The sequence below is a fragment of the Ranitomeya variabilis genome, chromosome 2 (assembly GCF_051348905.1).
Source record: "Ranitomeya variabilis isolate aRanVar5 chromosome 2, aRanVar5.hap1, whole genome shotgun sequence".
NCBI lineage: Eukaryota > Metazoa > Chordata > Amphibia > Anura > Dendrobatidae > Ranitomeya > Ranitomeya variabilis.
The window spans coordinates 644,043,582-644,065,916 of NC_135233.1; the positions used below are offsets into that span (position 1 = coordinate 644,043,582).

The 22,335-nt window shown below is 39.3% G+C and overlaps 1 protein-coding gene across 2 annotated transcripts in view; it reads left to right on the forward strand.

Moving 5' to 3' along the window:
* Nucleotides 1-17,231, forward strand: part of LOC143807520 (uncharacterized) — a 62,058-nt gene extending 44,827 nt beyond the window's left edge. Inside the window, exons 3-4 of one of the 2 annotated variants that reach the window (XM_077289141.1) lie at nt 5,220-5,684; nt 16,557-17,231. In XM_077289141.1, coding sequence (XP_077145256.1) covers nt 5,220-5,684; nt 16,557-17,096 — 1,005 coding nt within the window. In that variant the 3' untranslated portion in view covers nt 17,097-17,231. The remainder of the gene's footprint in view (nt 1-5,219; nt 5,685-16,556) is intronic. The other variant, XM_077289142.1, reaches the window with a different exon arrangement.
* Nucleotides 17,232-22,335: the final 5,104 nt, after the last annotated feature.

The window sequence follows — 22,335 nt, forward strand, 5'->3', positions numbered from 1 at the left end:
CAGAGTCTGGAGGAAGACTGGGGAGAAGGAAATGCCAAAATGCCTGAAGTCCAGTGTCAAGTACCCACAGTCAGTGATGGTGTGGGGTGCCATGTCAGCTGCTGGTGTTGGTCCACTGTGTTTCATCAAGGGCAGGGTCAATGCAGCTAGCTATCAGGAGATTTTGGAGCACTTCATGCTTCCATCGGCTGAAATGCTTTATGGAGATGAAGATTTCATTTTTCAGCACGACCTGGCACCTGCTCACAGTGCCAAAACCACTGGTAAATGGTTTACTGACCATGGTATTACTGTGCTCAATTGGCCAGCCAACTCTCCTGACCTGAACCCCATAGAGAATCTGTGGGATATTGTGAAGAGAAAGTTGAGAGACGCAAGACCCAACACTCTGGATGAGCTTAAGGCCGCTATTGAAGCATCCTGGGCCTCCATAACATCTCAGCAGTGTCACAGGCTGATTGCCTCCATGCCACGCCGCATTGAAGCAGTCATTTCTGCCAAAGGATTCCCGACCAAGTATTGAGTGCATAATTGAACATTATTATTTGATGGTTTTTTTGTTTGTTATTAAAAAACACTTTTATTTGATTGGACGGGTGAAATATGCTAATTTATTGAGACAGGTTTTTTGGGTTATCAGGAGTTGTATGCCAAAATCATCAGTATTAAAACAATAAAAGACCTGACAAATTTCAGTTGGTGGATAATGAATCTATAATATATGAAAGTTTAATTGTAATCATTACATTATGGTAAATAATGAAATTTAACACTATATGCTAATTTTTTGAGAAGGACCTGTAGGGCCCAGTGTGAGAAAGCTGGGTCTTCCAGCAGGACAATGACCCAAAACACACTTTAAAAAGCACTAGAAAATGGTTTGAGAGAAAGCACGGGAGACTTCTAAGGTGGCCAGCAATGAGTCCAGACCTGAATCCCATAGAACACCTGTGGAGAGATCTAAAAATGGCAGTTTGGAGAAGGCACCCTTCACATATCAGGGACCTGGAGCAGTTTGCCAAAGAAGAATGGTCTAAAATTCCAGCAGAGCATTGTAAGAAACTCATTGATGGTTACCGGAAGCGGTTGGTCGCAGTTATTTTGGCTAAAGGTTGTGCAACCAAGTATTAGGCTGAGGGTGCCAATACTTTTGTCTGGCCCATTTTTGGAGTTGTGTGAAATGATCAATGTTTTGCTTTTTGCTTCATTCTCTTTTGTGTTTTTTCATTTAAGACAAATTAAATGAAGATAATAATACCAAAGAATTTGTGTTTCCAATCATTTTCAGGAAGAAACTGAGCATTATCTGACAGAATTGCAGGGGTGTCAATACTTTTGGCCACAACTGTATTTTTATTTTTGACATTTACCAGTAGCTGCTGCATTTTCCACCCTAGGTTTATAATCGAATCATTAAGTTTTCGCAGTTTTTTGTGGCAAAATTAGGGGTCTCGGCTTATACTCGGGTCGGCTTATACTCGAGTATATGCTGTATTTATAAAAAATATCAGAAATTTGAGAAAATTTTAATTTTTTTTAGCAATTTTCAAACTTTGAATGAGTATCCCTTTAATCCAGATAGTCATACCACAGCAAAACATTAATAAATAACATTTCTCTCATGTCGACTTTACAACAGCACCATTTGTAAAATTTTCTTTTATTTTGTTAGCATTTTAGGAGGTTTAAAAGTGACATTAGGGGTCCCTTATATTGGGAAACCCCCAAAATGATACCGTTTTAGAAACAACACCCCCCTGAAATATTGAAAACTGCAGTCAGGTAGTTTATTAACCCTTCAGGTAATTTTCAGGAATTAATGCAAAGTGGCATGACAGAAATGTATTTTTACCACCTAAATGCCGCTAACTTCTGAACAGGTTACAACAGCCGGCAAACTCTAAGGCCACTATTTGGTCATGAATTGTCATGGCAAATGTCAGGACCACACAATCATGATGTGAGGGCACCAATTGGGATAAATAGAAAGCCCCCACACTCCGTTAACCATTTATATGATGTAGTCACTATTGACAGCAGCATCTAAGGGGTTAAACAGATATGGACGGTGCAAACACTGATCGTGGCTAATGCAGCAAGTTGTTGGCTATAGTGGACAGCCAGCAGCTGCTGGATTGTCACCTGTATGGGGAGGCTATTCTCTTATATCTCAGGTCAGTTAAAAGACGTATTGGCGGTCATTAAGGGGTTAATGTCAACCTCCTTGTGGCAGTAAACTTCACCCATGGTTTATTGGGTCCTCCAATGAAGGCTATCCGAGAGATTTTACCGTGAGTACTAAAAATCCCTTTTGTTTGCCTCCATCTAGTGAATGGAGGCCTATGCCAACGTTGCAGTATATGTCAGGAAAAGATTCCAACATATACTGTAGGCTAAGCTCACAGACACAAAGACAATGAGACTTACAGCATTACAACCATGCATTAGTAAATCTCAATAGATTGCAGTTATTAAACTTACATGGCTCAATGTCTTAAGTGGCCTGTTTCACATGCTGTTCTATGAATCATTTCATTGGGCTTATTCCTGCTGCAATGCCTGGACTATCCCTAGAATGCCCAGAGGAGCGTATGATGCAGGCTGTACATACCCTGTTTGGTGCCAGCTCAGGAGAATAGACAGCTGTGAATCACCAGGGCTTTCTCTCCGGTAACTACAGCAAAAATAGATAGTGCGCCACTGATCTAGGCACTAAATGTTCTCATACTTGTGTAGCTACCCTTCTCTTCCACCCTGCTCTGACAATGGGGCATCACTGGTGGCGTCATATTGATTAAGAGCCGTCTTTCCGCTACCTAACTGCTAGGAGCCAGCTGTTAATTAACATGCAACACTCTATCAACATGACATAACATGAAGTAGGAAAATCGCTGCCAATAGAGATCGTCACACCTCAGGACAGGCAGGTAGTTAGTACCTGTCGACAACAGCTTCGCTAAATAGCTAAAAAAAAGTCCAGGATAACTCTTTTTTAAAGGAAATCTGTTAGCATGTTTTGTTGTGTAAACCAACAGTAGTATGAGGAAGGGACAAAGACCCTGTTTCCAGTGATGTATCTCTGAGTTTACTCGGTGCAGCACTTATGATGGTGACCGTTATTTTTATGTTGCAGTCATAGCACAGCTATATAGTGACAGAAAGCTGCTAATCGGTGCTGAGGGCAGAGTTGGACTATGTTGCCTGAGGCCTGTAGTGAACTCCTGCTGATAAAACTCCAATTGTATTCAAACAGCAAAACACAGCCCAGTAAGTGACACATGATTGTAATTGCTGTTCTCAGATTACATAGCAAAAATCTGATGACAGCTTTTTACAAAATATCTCTACTATATAAATTAAAACTATGAATTTTATATAAATTGATGAATCAGAGCCACAGACCTTTTATTTTAGACTTCTCAAAATATACACAGTGTTTACCCCTTTTCTGGCATAACAACCTTTGAAAAAAAAAAAGCAATATTTTTCTTCAGTGTGGATGTCGAAAAATATTGTTGTGACTTTTTGGTGTTTCACAACAGTTTAGGTTAGATCCACATAGATGGGTGGTGCTGGGAAGGAGACAGGGCATGGCTAGACCTGTCCTTCAACAGTTGCTGCATTTGTGGCAAGGTCACTGATCACATTCTCCAAATTCATTAGACAAAGCTTAATTTATACCTTGAGTTCCTGATGCCTGATTACCTCTATTTAGGTCCCCTAGTGATCACACTTCCTGTTATGTGCTCTTTAACCCCCTCACGCTGCAGCCCATTTTCATTTTTTCGTTTCCATTTTTTCCTCCCAGAGCCGAAACTTTTCTTTTTCTGTCCGCATAGACATATGAGTACTTGTTTTTTACATGAAGAGTATTGCTTTTGAATGACACAGTTAATTTCACCATGTAGTGTGCTCGAAGATGGGGGAAAAAGTGCTGTGAAATTGTGAAAAAAGAACCCACAATTACCATGCAATATGATTCTCCTCCTCAATACAATACCAAACATGTCCAGTTTTTTTAAATTGTTTTAGTGGTGAAAAAGATCTGATGTTTAATAATTTTGGAGATGTTGCCTTTTTCCGAGACCCGTAACATTTTTTATTTTTCATCCGATGGAGCTATATCATAGCATATTTTTTGCAGGGCTAGACGGTGGTTTTTTTGTACCATTTTGGGATATATGTGACTTTTTGATCGCTTGTTACATAATTTTTTGTGGAATTGTGGTGGCCAAAGAACATCGTAATTTTCGCGTTGTCGAATTTTTTCCATTTACAGGGTTCACCAATCTGGTTAATTGTTTTTATATTTTATCAGACTTTTCTGAATGCAGCGATACCATATATGTGTATTCTTTTTTTTAGTTTTTTTTTTTAAGGGGGGGGGGGGTGAGAGGTGTGATTCAAACTTTTATATTATTATTTTTTTCATATTTTTTAGCATTTATTTTTTTACTGATTTTGTTTCAAAGGAGTCCCTTAATTAGTCACGGGGGTCATCAGCTGACCCCGGCTGTGATGACAGCCCATCGGCAACTCATGATCACGTCACTGGCACATAGTAGGACGGGAGTAAAGATGCACACGTTGGTGTGAGTTTAATGTTGCTGTCAGAGATTGATTAGTGGCAGGTCCTGTCTGTAATACATAGCCATCGCCTGCCAGGTATGGGGTGGACTCGCTGCGTAAGCCCGCGCCATACACGCGCTTCTGACTTGCGCCATATATATGCGCCGTGTGTCGTGAAAGGGTTAAGCTGACGTTAGTCCTTTCATTTAGGTTGTGGGGAGGACAACCCTATACCAAGTACTCTAAAAACCAGGTCCCTTGCACTAGTTTTTATTAATTTCTTCCTGCTTCATTTTGTAGATCTAAATTGCTTCCAGTTTGAGGCTCACATCCAAACTCCCGCTGTAGCCATAATGCAATACTGTGGATGTTGATTTGGTCCAAAAGATGTTGCTATGATAAGGAGGAATTGCTATAATACTGGAGGGCAACATTATCATGAGAATACGAAACCAACAGAGAAGCTGCAACGGTCACATTGCACAAAAAATATTATTGTACAGCTTCCACGTTTCTCATCACTGAATGGACGCTATTTTTGAAGTTTTTCTTTAACCTTTGACACATTGTAATGATCCATATCTTAAAAAAATCAATTTATTTAATGTTGGAAACACGGCAAAATTATAATTCATAGTGTATTTTTGTAGGTAACTGTTGGAAAGAAGAAAATGTCTGCAGAGATATTTATGAACCCTGATTTCTTAAAAGAATTTATTGAATTATACCGATCTTTTCCTTGCTTGTGGAAAGTGAAATGCGCTGATTATTCCAACAGACAGAAAAAAGCCGAAGCATATGAAACACTGGTAAATCTTTGTAAGACTGTTTGCCCCGCGGCGACTGTAGAACTTGTTAAACATAAAATTTCTAATTTAAGAACAGTGTTCAAAAGGCAACTAAAGAAAATGGAGTCTTCAAGAACATCTGGTGCATCCGATGATGACGTGTATATACCACGCTTATGGTACTTTGACCTTCTCAAATTTACAATTGATCAGGACGAGCAAATACAGTGTGTATTCAACTACCCTGAGACATATGATGAGCGGCCAGAGGAGGAAAACACAGATGACAGCCTAGAGAGTGCTGGGGAAAATACAAACATAGCCCAGGTATGACATTGCTGAATTTTGTCACAGAACATTAGGGTAATCTGTGTCCTGTACGAACTGTACTTTAGGGATCAGTTGAGATGAACAATTTGATTTAGCTAGCTCACGCATGGTCAGTCACTCTGTAGGCTGGATCGATGCTGGCTACGTGACAGCTTGCTATTACAGTTACCAGACCACAAAGACCTGTTGGCAGTCATTTTCCAGCTGTCATCCAGCATTTTCAGTACTGACTGCTTCCATTTGAATAGATTAGAGTTGATATTGGACTTGTGTTTGTCCCATATACTTAATAATCGCCCTTTAATAACACTTTCTGCTATTTTGCTGTGGGTACAGTTTTCTAAAGCAACATAAGCCAGATATCTGCATTGCACAAAACTTAAGCATGCTTTTATTATCCACTTTTTGTTATGGATGTGTTCACTTACTGTATTGACTATTACATCATGTTTACAGCACTACATTTATTCTGGACTAAATATAATGGGGCTCCTTTCCCAACCTGCCACATTTTGTCTCTAGTTAACATCTGCTTTACAGGTGCATCTCACAAAATTAGAATATCATCAAAAAGTTAATTTATTTCAGTTTTTCAATACAAAAAGTGAAACTCGTATATTATTTAAAGTCATTACAAACAGAGTGATGTATTTCAAGTGTTTATTTCTGTTAATGTTGATCATTATGGCTTACAGCCGGTGAAAACCCAAAAGTCATTATCTCAGTAAGTTAGAATACTTTATAACACCAGCTTGAAAAATGATTTTAAAATCCGAAATGTTGGCCTACTGAAATGTATGTTCAGTAAATGCACTCAATATTTGGTCGAGGCTCCTTTTACATTAATTACTGCATTCTAATTTACTGAGATAATGACTTTTGGGTTTTCATTAGCTGTAAGCCATAATCATCACATTAACAGAAATGCACACTTGAAATACATCACTCTGTTTGTAATGACTATATAATTTGTGAGTTTCACTTTTTGTATTGAAGAACTGAAATAAATTAACTTTTTGATGATCTAATTTTGTGAGATGCACCTGTATATGCTGAAACTGACAATTAGTTGTTACTACAGTTCCTCTTTTCGAAGAGGTAAATCCTTCCTAAGGATATGTGCACACGTTGCGGATTGGCTGCTGCGGATTCACAGCAGTTTTCCATCCGGTTTACAGTACTATGTAAACCTATGGAATACAAAATCCGCAGTGAGCATGCTGTGGAAAATTCTGCGCGGAAATGCTGCATTGTATTTTCCGCAGCATGTCAATTCTTTGTGCGGATTCCGCACCTGCTCCTCAATAGGAATCCGCAGGTGTTAAAACGCAGGTGGAGTCCGCACAAAAACTGCTGGAAATCCACGGATTTTTCAAAAACTGAGCGGAAAAATGCGCACAGAATTCCGCAACGTGGGCACATAGCCTTATAGTATCATCCTGTTGGTGAAAGGGGTGTGAACAATCAATAGTCAATTTGGACTCTGCAACACTGACTTTATGTGGGTTACAATTATTTGGTAAAACAGACATTTCAGGAGATGTTATAGGTCTTTTATAAATCCACTAGCTTGCAGGAAACATCTGATTGTATTTGGTTTACTTGTTCATTCATCTCTGACTGCTATGATGTCTTATTCTGCTACTGCAGAGTTTTCTGATGCAACATATTTGCCTCTAAACCAGACCACTGAATAGGCCAGGCTGCTAAAGATACTGCTTAATAACTTCAGACCTCAGAGCAGGCCGCTAAATAAATTGTGACCACCAGACCAATCCGCTAAATAAATTCAGACCCACTGACTAGGTTATATGAATGTTGTACAAATTCAGATCCAGATCCCTATGTCAATTCTGATCCAAAACGTGACTGTTTAAAATATACAGTCTAGTCCTAGTAAATGGATATGGGCCATAGGCCAAAATAAATGCAGATCCCACACCATACCCATAAAACCTACAGATTCCCTAACCTACTGCAGACACCAGATCCCTAAGACTGTGACAAAACTGCAATATTCTTCTAACCTTTGAGGAAAGTTAGGCACTGTGTAGCTGCCTAAACTACCCGTGCTTGTTTATTGTGCTGTGCTTATATAGCGCCATCATATTCCACAGCGCTTACAGACATTAGCATCACTGTCTCCATTGGGGCTCACGATCTAAGTCCTTGGAGTTTGGGAGGAAACAAGAGTACCCAGAGGAAACCCATGCAAACACGGGGAGAACATACAAACTCCTTGGAGATGATGTCCTTGGTGGGATATGAAACCAGGACCCCAGCGCTGCAATTGCCAGCGCTAATTACCAAGCCTTGAAGGCTATGCCTGAATAATTGTAAGCAGATAATTGCAAATACAGATGGCCCACAATGACTGAAATGGGGTGAACTTCACCTAAATAGATGTGTGGAAGAGCGCCCACCATGCACTGTGCTTGTCATCAATAATAATGAAAAAGTTGACAAAACCTGAAATGGAGTCGTTGAATGCATGTGAACAGAGCCGATTAACACTATTTAACCGGCGAGTTGAGACATAGTAGCATAGTTTTTCTTTGCAGTAAAGGGGACACACTTTAGACATCTTTATCTCCTATAGTATTTCACATTATGTGTATACTTTGTTTTTCATTATGTTTGCTATGCAAATGAATGACATTGGCCTAAATTCCAGTTACGTCAATCTCTAATGAAACTTCTCAGTCTTAGTCAGAAGGACCAAAAAAATTAAAGAAAGTTGGAACTTGTTAGCTGAATGTTCTAGATTCACTTGGTTTTTTTGGATAGGGATGAGCTCCATTTTTAAAGTACTTTTCTAAGTGATAATTTCAGCTTGGCACCAGATTACAAAGTAGAGACAAATGTAATGTAAATCATAAAAAAAAAATTTTCAAACATGTTTTTGTATCCCTTTTCTGTCTCGTGCAATCCCTACAATGATGTGCTAATTTGCTGCCATTTTACCCTTTGCACTGAACATGCACGTCCCCAGTTAATTCAGTCTGCGGATTTATTGAAATCTCATTCACAATTACAATATTATGAGAGTATGTGCACACATTGAGTATTTTTCTGTACCAAGAACCAGTGCATTGGCAGAAAAAACGCTGCGTAAAATACACAGGTTTTTACATGAGTTTTTAATTTAAATTGTATTTTCCCATTTATTTGAATGGGTGAAAATGCTGCAAAAGAGTTGAAAGAATAGACATACTGCAAAAATGCCGTGGTTCAAATCTGCATGGAAAGAACAGGTGTCATGAGATTTGAGATCTCATTCATTTCTTACCCTTAAATATCACTTGAATGGTTTTCCATTTGTAAATGCGTAGTGGGAGATCTGCTAGTTTACCCTAAATGCCCAAAGCTGTTTCATATTTTTGAGTTCGACATTTTAGCTAAATATTTTAATGTTGTGCTCTAACATTTACTTCTATTGTGAGACATTCTAAATTTTGAACATTTTATTTGGAAGGGAGGAACTTGTGAAAAATGAAAAACATTTCCTAAATTTCTCAATTTTTCTTATACAGTTGTGTTACATGGCTCAGATGCCTCACAGCAGGGTCCAATTGTTTTAACGTGCCTCCCTGGTATATAGGATACATGTATGTACAAAGCACAATTACACAGGCATTATTTTGTAGGCATAAGATGGTGTTTAGACAAAAATTAATATGAGGAAGTACTTGATTATGTTTGAGGTAACGTTCTGGCACTTTATCACAAGTGCGCGTGACTTAAGCAAATTGTAGCAATGTCACAACAGGAATTTTTTTTTTTTCACTTTATTTTATTTGTTTTTATTACTGCTTAAACTATATATCATAGGGTTTATTGTAGTAGGGATAATGTATATTATTTTCCTTCCATTCTGTGACATTTCAGTGCAGTAGCAGAAGAGAAATGGGCAATGTGTGTAGGGTAAGTGTTTATTGACACTTTCATGTGGCAAGTTCGTGTGGCACATCCTTACGCTGTTCCTTTTTTTTTTTTCTTTAGAGGGTCGCATGCGGACTTATAATTACATTGGTGATACACACATTGTTTTAAAAAAAAAAAAATCTGTATCTCTGATCTGTGAGATTCGGAGCATATCCTATTCTCATCCATTGTGCGGATCAGACACGTCCATTAAAGTCTATAGGAATCCTTATAAAATAGATAACAATGGAGGCATACTTTGTACTTCAGTTTTCCATCTGAGTTTCATCTGTTTTAACGGTCTCAACCTATCCATTTGACTCTCATAAATGGATCAGTTAAAATGCAGGGGAAACTAGGACGTATTTGATCTTTTTTTTACAGGAATCCCCATAGATTTTAATGGCTGAAACTGATCTACAATATAGATGAGAATGGCATATTTTTTGAGTCTCACGGATTTGAAATTGATGTCTACATGGATCAATAAGCTCTCTGAGTCAGTATACTATTTTGAGAAAAAAAAATGGATAGCACTAGGACGTATCAAATGGATGTGTGAATGTGGCCTTTTACTAAAGACTCATTCAATATCTTTAATGAAACTGGGCGTCAAAGATCACAGTTGGGGGGTGTCATGCTGAACCCACGACGCTGTTATCATTTTGTCACAAACAGCCCTCTGCTGCTTCCTATCGTCAGGACAACTACACAATTGACCGTCGATTAACGGAGGAGGCCACAGCGTATGGTATATACACCTTCGATTCCAACGCATGGAATATATATATATATATATATATATATATATATATATATATATATATATATATATATATATATATATACACACACACACCCCTGTACGGTCACTGCTATCTCCACAATAACCTAAGAAAGATTATTAGCTGCCATCAACAGTCATTTGTAGACTGATTGAATGCCTGGTTACAGGTAACGTGTGGTTTACAGAACAAAGGGAACGTAACTATTAACTTTTAGATTTAATCAAGAATGATAGGTATTGTTTATAAAATACCCAAAAGATTACAAAAGATTTTTAAAAGGGGACAAAACAATACAGCATATACAATTACATAAAATAAAGAGAATTAACAAAAGAAAAGAAATAAACCTGACGTCACTGCAATGGCTTTAGAGATTATCAGATGGAAGAGATCCGACTGAAAAACGTGGATCAAGCCTATACAGCGATGTATCTAACGACATTGAGCACAGTTCATAATTTGCCTTGTATTTTATATCAGAAGTTACACCAACACACCTCACCTTGATGACTCATAACAGGGCTGGTCTTGGGATTTGGCTTCAATTTCAGAAAATTATGATATTCCTAACATCCCTGATATCGTTCCTTCTGATGCTCACAGGCTTTATATATCTCAGATATCTCAGTCATATTTTTAATCAGGATTTTACCTTTCCAGAGCTGACAACAGCCATGCCATGTTTCCTCTCTGGCTACTATTGACTTGAGGCTTATTGGCAGGTCTCAGGGTATGTGCACAGGTCAGGATTTCTTGCAGAAATTTTCCTGACAAAATCCGGACATTTCTGCCAGAAATCCGCATGCGTTTTTTTGCGTGTTTTTTATGCATTTTTATGCGGTTTTTATGCGGATTTTTTCCTGACACTGCAATTTCATGGGAAATCCACAAAAGATCCGCAAAAATAATGAACATGTTGCTTCTTTTTCCGGAATGCGTTTTTTTTTTTGCGGAAAAAAGCGCAACATTTGCACAAAAAATGCGGAATGCATTCTAAATGATAGGATGCATAATGTATGCGTTTTTTATGCGGTATTATAGCGTTTTTATTGGGGAAATCCGCAAAAAAAACACGCAAAAATTCCTGAAGAAATCCTGACGTGTGCACATCCCTTACAGTTATAAAAATAAATCTTATTCTTCCGCTATTAGTCCTGAAGGTGAAAATGTATGTCCCATCAATATCGGATCTATACTAACCCCAATATTCATAAGTGTACATTGGAGTCACAAAGTCTGTGGATGTTATTTCATCAAAGTAGCTCATATTTTTATTTTTATTTTTTAGAAATGTTGGTACAATGTGCATGTAAATGTACAGTTAATGATATTTTAATTCTATGTATAGTGAATTCAGACCTGAATGTCTGGAGTTACATACAGTCTAATATTTCCGTATTTTTGCATTATATATTATGAAGTTGGTCACGTTAGCATGAAAATAAATATGACTGCAAATGAGTTGCTTTTTCTATCTGCTGTTAGCACTTCTGCTATGACAACCTGCATTCTACATGGTGTACAGCTTGTTTCCAAGGTGATCAACCATCAGTACGCTCAATATATACATTCCAGGCTGAAGCGTTAAGCCACATTCACATGCTCAGTGTTTGGTCAGTATTTTACAATTCAGGGGCGGACAATGACAACTTGGAGCCCCTGTGCAAGAAATGTGTCTGGGCCCCCCTCCTTATGGCGACAAAGCTATATATATATATATATATATATATATATATATATATATATATATATATATATATATACACACAGTACAGACCAAAAGTTTGGACACACCTTCTCATTTAAAGATTTTTCTGTATTTTCATGACTATGAAAATTGTAAATTCACACTGAAGGCATCAAAACTATGAATTAACACATGTGGAATTATATACTTAACAAAAAATTGTGAAACAACTGAAAATATGTCTTATATTCTAGGTTCTTCAAAGTAGCCACCTTTTGCTTTGATGACTGCTTTGCACACTCTTGGCATTCTCATGATGAGCTTCAAGAGTTAGTCACCGGAAATGTTCTACCAACAATCTTGAAGGAGTTTCCAGAGATGCTTAGCACTTGTTGGCCCTTTTGCCTTCACTCTGCGGTCCAGCTCACCCCTGGAGACTGTGGAAGCCAGGTCATCTGGTGTAGCACCCCATCACTCTCCTTCTTGGTCAAATAGCCCTTACACAGCCTGGAGGTGTGTTTGGGGTCATTGTCCTGTTGAAAAATAAATGGTGGTCCAACTAAACGCAAACCGGATGGAATAGCATGCCGCTGCAAGATGCTGTGGTAGCGACGCTGGTTCAGTATGCCTTCAATTTTGAATAAATCCCAAACGGTGTCACCAGCAAAGCACCATCACACCTCCTCCTCCATGCTTCACGGTGGGAATCAGGCATGTAGAGTCCATCCGTTCACCTTTTCTGCGTCGCACAAAGACACGGTGGTTGGAACCGAAGATCTCAAATTTGGACTCATCAGACTAAAGCACAGATTTCCACTGGTCTAATGTCCATTCCTTGTGTTCTTTAGCCCAAACAAGTCTCTTCTGCTTGTTGCCTGTCCTTAGCAGTGGTTTCCTAGCAGCTATTTTACCATGAAGGCCTGCTGCACAAAGTCTCCTCCTAACAGTTATTGTAGAGATGTGGCTGCTGCTAGAACTCTGTGTGGCATTGACCTGGTCTCTAATCTGAGCTGCTGTTAACCTGCGATTTTTGAGGCTGGTGACTCAGATAAACTTATCCTCAGAAGCAGAGGTGACTCTTGGTCTTCCTTTCTTGGGGCGGTCCTCATGTGAGCCAGTTTCTTTGTAATGCTTGATGGTTTTTGCAACTGCACTTGGGGACACTTTCAAAGTTTTCCCAATTTTTTGGACTGACTGACCTTCATTTCTTAAAGTAATGATGGCCACTCGTTTTTCTTTACTTAGCTGCTTTTTCTTGCCATAATACAAATTCTAACAGTCTAATTCAGTAGGACTATCAGCTGTGTATCCACCAGACTTCTGCACAACACAACTGATGGTCCCAACCACATTTATAAGGCAAGAAATCCCACTTATTAAACCTGACAGGGCACACCTGTGAAGTGAAAACCATTCCCGGTGACTACCTCTTGAAGCTCATCAAGAGAATGCCAAGAGTGCAAAGCAGTCATCAAAGCAAAAGGTGGCTACTTTGAAGAACCTAGAATATAAGACATAATTTCAGTTGTTTCACACTTTTTTGTTAAGTATATAATTCAACATGTGTTAATTCATAGTTTTGATGCCTTCAGTGTGAATTTACAATTTTGATAGTCATGAAAATATAGAAAAATCTTTAAGTGAGGTGTGTCCAAACTTTTGTTGGTCTTTACTGTATATATGTATATATATATATATATATATATATATATATATATATATATATAGCCACACACATACATATATATATATTACATAGTCTTCTTTATTATGTATATTTCCGTCCCTTATACAGTGCCCTCTCTTGCTATGTACAGCATCGTCCCTTACATATTGGATTATATAGAGCCCTATTTTTAATACATACTGTCCTCTCTTGTTAGATATATATATATATATATATATATATATATATATATATATATATATATATAATGCAATGATGGCTGATGGAGCATATGAAAGCTTCTTTTCTAATGGAGGAGATGATGGTCTGGTAGTCACCGACTCCTCCATCAGCATTCATTTTATATCTAACAAAAGAGCGGACTATGTAATAAGAGGACGCTGTGAATAACAAAAATAACAAGAATACACTGTGTAAGAGACAGCACTGTGCATAACAGCAGAGGAAGCTATATAATAAGGGATGGAACCATATATAACTAGAGAGGATGGTATGTAATAAGGGACGGTGTTATAAATAATTAAAGAGAAAACTATGTAACCAAGGATAGTGTTATACATAATAAGTGAGTACACTATATACTAAGGGACTGTGCTATGTATAATAAGTGAGTACACTCTATACTAAGGGACTGTGTTAAACATAATAAGCGATGTCTTTCTCCACCTCCCCCTGTTCCTAAATCCATTATAAATCCCCCTTCCTCCCTTCCCAATCCACTACACCCCACATTGTCCTCCTCCCCCGCATCTCCCCTACCCACATCATTGCCTTTTCCCCAGCACCCCCATCATTGCCCATTCCACCCCCTCCATCATTTCCTCGTCTTCCCCCACAACTCCCATTGTTGCCTTTTCCACCACGACCATCATTGTCCTTTCCACCACCATTGCCTATTCCACCATCTCCATCATTGCATTCCCCCCCACCCCCTATAATTGCCCATTCCATCACCTCCATCATTTCCTCCTCCCCCACCACCCGCATTATTGCCCTTTCCACCATGACCATCATTGTCCTTTCCACCACCACCTTAATTTCCTTTTCCCCACCACCCCATCATTGCCCATTCCACCACGACCATCATTGTCCTTTCCACCACCAGCATTGCCTATTCCACCACCTCCATCATTGCTTTCTCCCCCACCCCCCATAATTGCCCATTCCACCGCCTCCATCATTTCCTCTTCCCCCACAACCCCATTATTGCCCTTTCCACCATGGCCATCATTGTCCTTTCCACCACCACCTTCATTGCCTTTTCCCCACCACCCCATCATTGCCCATTCCACCACCTCCATCATTGCTTTCTCCCCACCACCCCATCATTGTCTTTTCCACCACCTACATCATTTCCTTCTCCCCCACCACTCCCATCATTGCCCATTCCACCACCTCCATAATTTCCTCTTCCACCACCACCCCATCGCCCAATTCCACCACCCCATCATTGCCCTCTCCTCCACCTACACACACACACACACAGCACCACTCACCTCTCCGCACGCTCTCCCGCAGCATCACCGTCAGGTTCCTCTCACTGGCACAGCGGTCACGGCACTGAGTGATGATGTCATCCAGCTGCACCGCTGACTGCTGTGACAGGAAGCAGGACGGATCGCTGCAGTTCCGCTGCAATGTTCTCTTGTAGGCAGCGGAGCTGCAGGGATCTCTCCCTGTCTGCCACACAAGGGCAATCTGTCCAGGGGCCCCCTGGAGCCTCGGGGCCGGATAAACAGGTCAGATTGCCCTCATTATTAGCCGCCCTGCAGGAGCCCCCCGGAGCCTCTGGGCCCCTGTGCAGCCGCACAGCTTTCACATGCGGTATGTCCGCCAGTGTTTTACATCAGTATTTGTAAGCCAAAACCAGGAGTGGGTGATAAATACAGAAGTGGTGACGTGTTTCTATTATACTTTTCCTCGTGATTGTTCCTCTCCTGGTTTTGGCTTACAAATACTGAGGTAAAATACAACCCTAATGCTGAACATGTGAACGTGACCTTAAAGTGGTATTCCATCTCTAAGATCCTATCCCAATTTGTAGTTGGTGTAATAATAATATTAACAAACACCTCCAATAAGAAATATTTAGTAGTATAGTTCGTCTGATTGGCTATGTTGCTTACCCCATGCGCAGGGCATTGCACTAGCTTAGATAATCATGGTAGCAGCCACTAACTGTTGCTATGTGAGTAGCCGTAAACATGGATATCTAAGCTACTGAAATGCCCTACACATTGAGTAAGTAACATGGCTAATCAGAAGAACTATATACATTTCTAATAGGAGCTATTTTCTAATATTATTATTACTACACCTACTACATATAGATAGTATAGAGATAGGATCTTGAAGATAGAAGTACCCATTTAGCTCTGCTGCTTATCTACCCTTCTCTCTCGGCTCCTGATGTGTTATTAGTCCTGCAAAATCACAATCCTGCAGCCTCCTACCATTGGTAATTTTCAGAGTAGTTGTCCTAGTCATTGCTCACTAGAGCCATAAGCTTGTTCCAATGCACTGTGATGTCTGTATAGAAATATAGTGACTGTGACAGTGTAGAATCAGAACAATTCCCAGACAGATTGGTGATGTGTCACAGTAGCAATGAGAAGTTCAATAGTAGAAGAAAGCTTCAGATTCAGACCCGTCACTCAGGGAAGTACCCGCACCCCAAGTAACAAAGCCCACAACTCGAGAATATCTGTTTAATAGCAACATTTTTTTCTTTCGTCTTACTCCCCGACCAGCGATTGTAACAGTTTTCTTGTCTATTTTTTTAGGTTTGTATTCGTAGTCCACCCCAAGAAATCATTGAATTACAACACCACCAACAGAAGCAACAGCAGGCGCCCATTCCAGTGCCAAGCCAGAAAAAACGAAAGCCTGTAAACGATGATCTAAGTCGACAACTGCTTTCTGAAGCAGCAGCTGTTTTAAACCAAAAAGAAGATGAATTTGATGCATTTGGTGTAACAGTTGCTGCAAAGCTGCGCAAAATGGATGACAAACAAAGACTATTATCAGAAGTTCTTATAACTGATATTTTGTTCAAGGGGATGATGAAGAAACTCACTGAAGAATCTAGCATTTCACTCTTTCAAATGCCACATTATGCTTGTCAGCCACCAAGTTGCTCTAACTCTATTGACTATAGTATTCAACATCAGGCAATGACTTCTCCTCGGCAAGATTATGTTTCCATTAATCATGAATATAGCTGTAGTCCTACACGGATGAGGGGAAGTCAGTCCTTTTGTATGTCTCCACTGCCCAATTCACATGCAATAGAACCCTCTCAGTACAAAGAAGAACATTTGTAACACTGACATTCAACACTTTTTAGTGTTTTTATTGGGACACTACAATTAAAGCTGTTCCTTTATTAGGATATAATTTAATTTGTTTTTATTATGAACTTGGCATTTTCTGTTTTATATTAAATTTTATAATTATTATGGCTTTTTATAGTTTCTTAACAACAAAAACAAAATGGGGTAAGTGGTAATAGAAAACAACTATAAACTTGTACTATCACATATACTTTGGTAGTGATGACTGTGTACAAAATAATCAGTTTAGTTGACACTAAGCAGTGTATGTGTGCTTGTAGTGCAAGCAGAAACTCGATTGACTATTACAGCAGTAACTACTTTGTGTGGTGCAAATATAAGTAATCTAACGCCAAAAACACAAAGGTCCCAATTCAAAATTGCAGTGTCACTTGGGTTTTTTTGTCTAGTTTTTGGAGTTTTTCACCGATTTTTCATTTGCACCTTTTTAAAGCTTATTTTGTGTTTACCTAATGGGAATCTGTCACCAGGTTTTCTTACCCCATCTGAGAGCAGCATAATGCACTGGCAGAGAACCTGATTCCAGCGATGTCACTTACTAAGCTACTTATTAAAGGTTCAATAATCTCCTGTTGATAAAACTTTAATTTTATCAGAAGGGGGCTAGTTGTCACATGCCATGTAGTCCACCTGCTATGTGTAACTCGCCCCAAACACTGACAGCTTTCTGTGTACACATTACATTGACAGAAAGTTGATAATCAGTGGTGTATGCGGTGTTAAACAGAGCTCAGCATTCGGAGAATAGGTAGATCTGCAGCAAAGAAAACAAATGATTTTATTAAAACTGCACTAAGCAGCGCACTTAGCTCATCCATCGCTGGAATCGGTTTCTCTGCCCCAATATAATGCTGATGTCAAATAACATCAAAAGCCTGGTGACGGTTCCTTTTATTGTTTGCCATTTTAGATCAACTTTTATTTTCCGCAAGTTTCAAATTTGTTACAAATGTACTCTGTTCCCAAACCCCAACTCGCCCCTCTGCTACCCGGAGACATTTTATGTACACAAGGTATGTTAGTGCAAATTTGTACTATCTAGTGAAATGTGCAAATTTTTGTGCTAAAAATTAGCAAAATGGGTCAATGACAAAAATGCAGGAACGCAGAATAAACTCAAATGAAAAATCGGGTCCATAATGTATCATTTACTTTCCGCTATATTGCTGTATTTCCTTATAGAGGTAAAGAAGTGTAAGTGCGACAAATCGATATGCAAAAGATGTATTCATCAGTCTAAGTACCGTATATACTCGAGTATAAGCTGACCAGAGTTTAAGCCGAGGCCCCTAATTTTGCCACAAAAAACTGGGAAAACCTATTGACTAGAGTATAAGCCTAGGGTGGGAAATGCAGCATCTACTAGTACATTTCAAAAATAAAAATAGATACCAATAAAAGTAAAATTAATTGAGACATCAGTAGGTTAAGTGTCTTTGAATATCCATATTGAATCGGGAGCCCCATATAATGCTCCATAAAGTTTATGATGGGCCCCATAAGATGCTCCATACAAAAAACATGCCCTATATAATGCTGCACAAAGGTTAATAATGGCCCCATAAGATGCTCCATATTAAAATATGCCCCATATAATGCTGCTCAAAAGGTTAATGATGGCCCCATAAGATGCTCCATAGAATAATATGCCCCATGTGCTGCTCCATAAAGGTTGATGGCCCCATAAGATGCTCCATAGAATAATATGCCCCATATGCTGCTGTGATTAAAAAAAAATAAAAAAAAATGACATACTCACCTCTCATCACTGGGGGCCAGGTGCCGGTGTCCTGAGCAGGCGGGGACACTGGCGCGCTATGGGGGCAATGTGCCGGTGTCGCCACTGGCTCGGGACCCGGCACTTGTGATATTCACCAGTCCCCGTTCCACTACCACACGCTGCTGTCTTCCGGCGCCCTTAGTGACTGTTCAGAAAGAGGGCACGCACTAACCACGTCATCGCGCACTCTGACCTGAACATCACAGCCAGAGGATGCGGAAGACACAGCCCAGTTGTGGAACGGGGACAGGTGAATATCGCATGGCTCACCCTCCTGGCGCGGTCTCTGTACTTCCCTGCTTCTCCGTTGTCCCGGGGCAGGATTCCAGTGCTGAGCGGTCACATGGTACCGCTCATTAAAGTAAGGAATATGCGCTCCATGCCTATTGGAGTGGAGTCGCGTGCATATTCATTACTTTAGTGAGTAGTACCACGTGACGCTGAGCACAGGAAGAGCTGCTGGGGCTGGAGACCATCTGAGAAGCAGGGAAGTGCAGAGACCGTGCCAGGAGGGGGTGAGTATGATGTGACAGCCGCTGACTCCTGCCGCTCCCTTATACCCCCCTCTCCCCCCTCGACCAACTGGGACAATGACTCGGAGGGGCTCTTTCAGCCTAAAAAAATGGGCTCAAAATCTCGGCTTATGCTAGAGTATATACGGTAATTGTAGTCCAGAATTTCCCTGCTGCGCAGTAGTAATTTAAATCATAGCAGGTAAATTGGAAGCATTATTCTCCCCATTAGGCCAACTTTAGCTGGCTCCCCTTTTACTGTTTTGTGTTTTGGTTTTTGGGTTGTTTTTTTTTTTTTATCTTCATTGAGATTAAAGTATTGGGTATGCTTTTTTTACTCTGAAATTGACCAAACAAAAGTTGGCCTGTCTTTTAATACACATATTAGATAGTCTTCTAGTTCAGCCAACCTTAGTCTAATATATACAGCCACCTTTAGGCCTCATTCTGAGGTCATAAAATTTTCATGTAAAAAACTGTCCTCCTTTCATCAGTGCTTGTTTTTATCATCAGTGATTTTAATCGTATGGAAAAAAAATTCAAAGCTTCTATCCATCACGGAATTAAAGGGCTTTTTTTTTTTACTACAAGCAAAGTTAAGTTTAATCAATATATCCTTGAATAAGAAGTTCCACAATTGCATGTGTTAAAAAAATGTTCCTGTGCTGAGATAATCTTACAGATGTGCCCCTGCTGTGTACTGTGTAATGGCTGTGTCTGACTGTACAGGAACATGGTCTGATCATACCACAGCTCCTGGGCAGGGGAGGAAGCAAAGGAGAGTATATAGACACTAGAGCACGGGATCGTAAATGATTATTTAACCCCTTCACCCCCAAAGCCTGTTCTCACCTTCTTGACCAGGCCAATTTTTTTCAATTCTAGACAGTGTCATTTTTTGAGACAATAGCTCTGGACGCTTCAAAGAAGGATTATAGTGATTCTGAGATTATTTTTTTGTGACATATTGTACTTCATGATGATAATGGTCAAATTTGTTTAATACGACTTTTATTTGTGAAAATATCGGAAATTTGGCAAAACGTAAAAAATTTTGCAACTTTCAAACCTTCAATTTTTATGCCCTTAAATCAGAGAGCGTCTGATTGATGTATGATCATAATTGTAACAAGATAGTTCATAAATAACATTTCTACTTTACATCTGCACAATTTTTGAAACATAACATTTTTTATTAGGAAGTTAAAAGTTGACCAGCAATTTCTTATTTTGTACAACAAAATTTACAAAACCATCTTTTATTAGGGATCACATCACAATTGAAGTGACTTTGAGGGACCTATATGACAGAAAATACCTCAAATTTACATCATTCTATAAACTGCACCCCTCAAGGTGTTCAAAACCACATTCAAGAAGTTTTATTAACCCTTCAGATGTTTCACAGGAATTAATGGAATGTGGAAGGAAAAAATGAACATTTTACTTTTTTCACAAAAGATTTAATTTAAACCCGATTTTTTTATTTTTACGAGGGTAACAGGAGAAAATGGCCCCAATAATGTGTTGTGCAATGTCTTCTTAGCACGACTATACTCCATTTGTGGATAAAAAAGTACTGTTTTGGCCCGCGTTAGGGCTCGGAAGGGAAGGAGCGCTATTTGACTTTTGAATGCAAATTTTGCTGGAATCATTATCAGACACCATGTTGCTTTTAGAGAGTCCTTATTGTGCCTAAATTGTGGCAATCCCCCATTAGTTACACCCTTTTGGAAACTAGATCCCTCAAGGAACTTATCTAGATGTGTGGTGAGCACATTGAATCACAGGTGCTTCAGAGACGTTTATAACGTTCAGCCGTGAAAATAAAAAAATCACATTTTTCATGCAAAAAATGTTTGTAACAGGTGGAAATGCACCATACAATTTCTCCTGAGTTTGCTAATACCCAATGTGTGGAGGAAAACTACTGTTTGGGTGCATGGCAGGGCTCAGAGGATGGAGTGACGTTTTGCAAAGCAGATTTTGATGGAATGTTGTGTGTTTCATGTAGCATTTGGAGAGAGCCTGATGTGCCTAAACAGTGAAACCCCCCACAAGTGACCCCATTTTGGAAACTAGACCTCTCAAGGAATTTAGCTAGATGTTTGGTGAGCACCTTGAACCAGAATTGTACTTTGCTCTGTGAAAATAAAAATATATATATATTTTTCCCACAAAAATGTTGGTTAAGCCCCAATTTTTTTTTATTTCACAGGGATAGTAGGAGAAAATGGACCCCAAAATTTGTTGTTCAATTCCTCCCGAGTACACAGATACCCCATATGTGGTTGAAAAATACTTTTGAGGCACAGTAGAAACCTCAGAAAGGAAGAAGCGCCATATTATAGTTCAGATTTTGGTTGACTGGTTTGAGGGAGCCATGTCACATTGGCAGAGCCCCTGAGGTGTAGATCAGCAGAATCCCATAAGTGACCCCATTTTATAAACTACACCTGTCAATGAATTCATGTAGGGGTGCAGTGATCATATTGACACCACAGGTGTGTCACAGAATTTATTAAATATTTTGTGTGACATTAATCTCTGATTTAAAGGTCTAAAAATTTAAAGTTTGAAAATTGCTACATTTTTGCTGAATTTCCATTTTTTTCAGGAATAAACGCAAGTCATATCGAAGAAATTTTACCACTATCATGAAGTACAATTTGTCTCGAAAAAAAAAACGGAAGCATTCCAGAGTTCTCATAAAGTGACAGCCGTCAGAATAAAAAAATTGGCCTGGTCAGGAAGGTGTAAACAGACTTCGGGGTTAAAGGCACCTACCGAACAACTGGGCATTGCATATTCCCATGCATATGGAACTTCTTACCGTGTTGTAGGACAACCTATATGAGAAACACACATAAAATGCAAACCGTAAAATATCATGAGTCCACAAGTCTCGGTATAAATA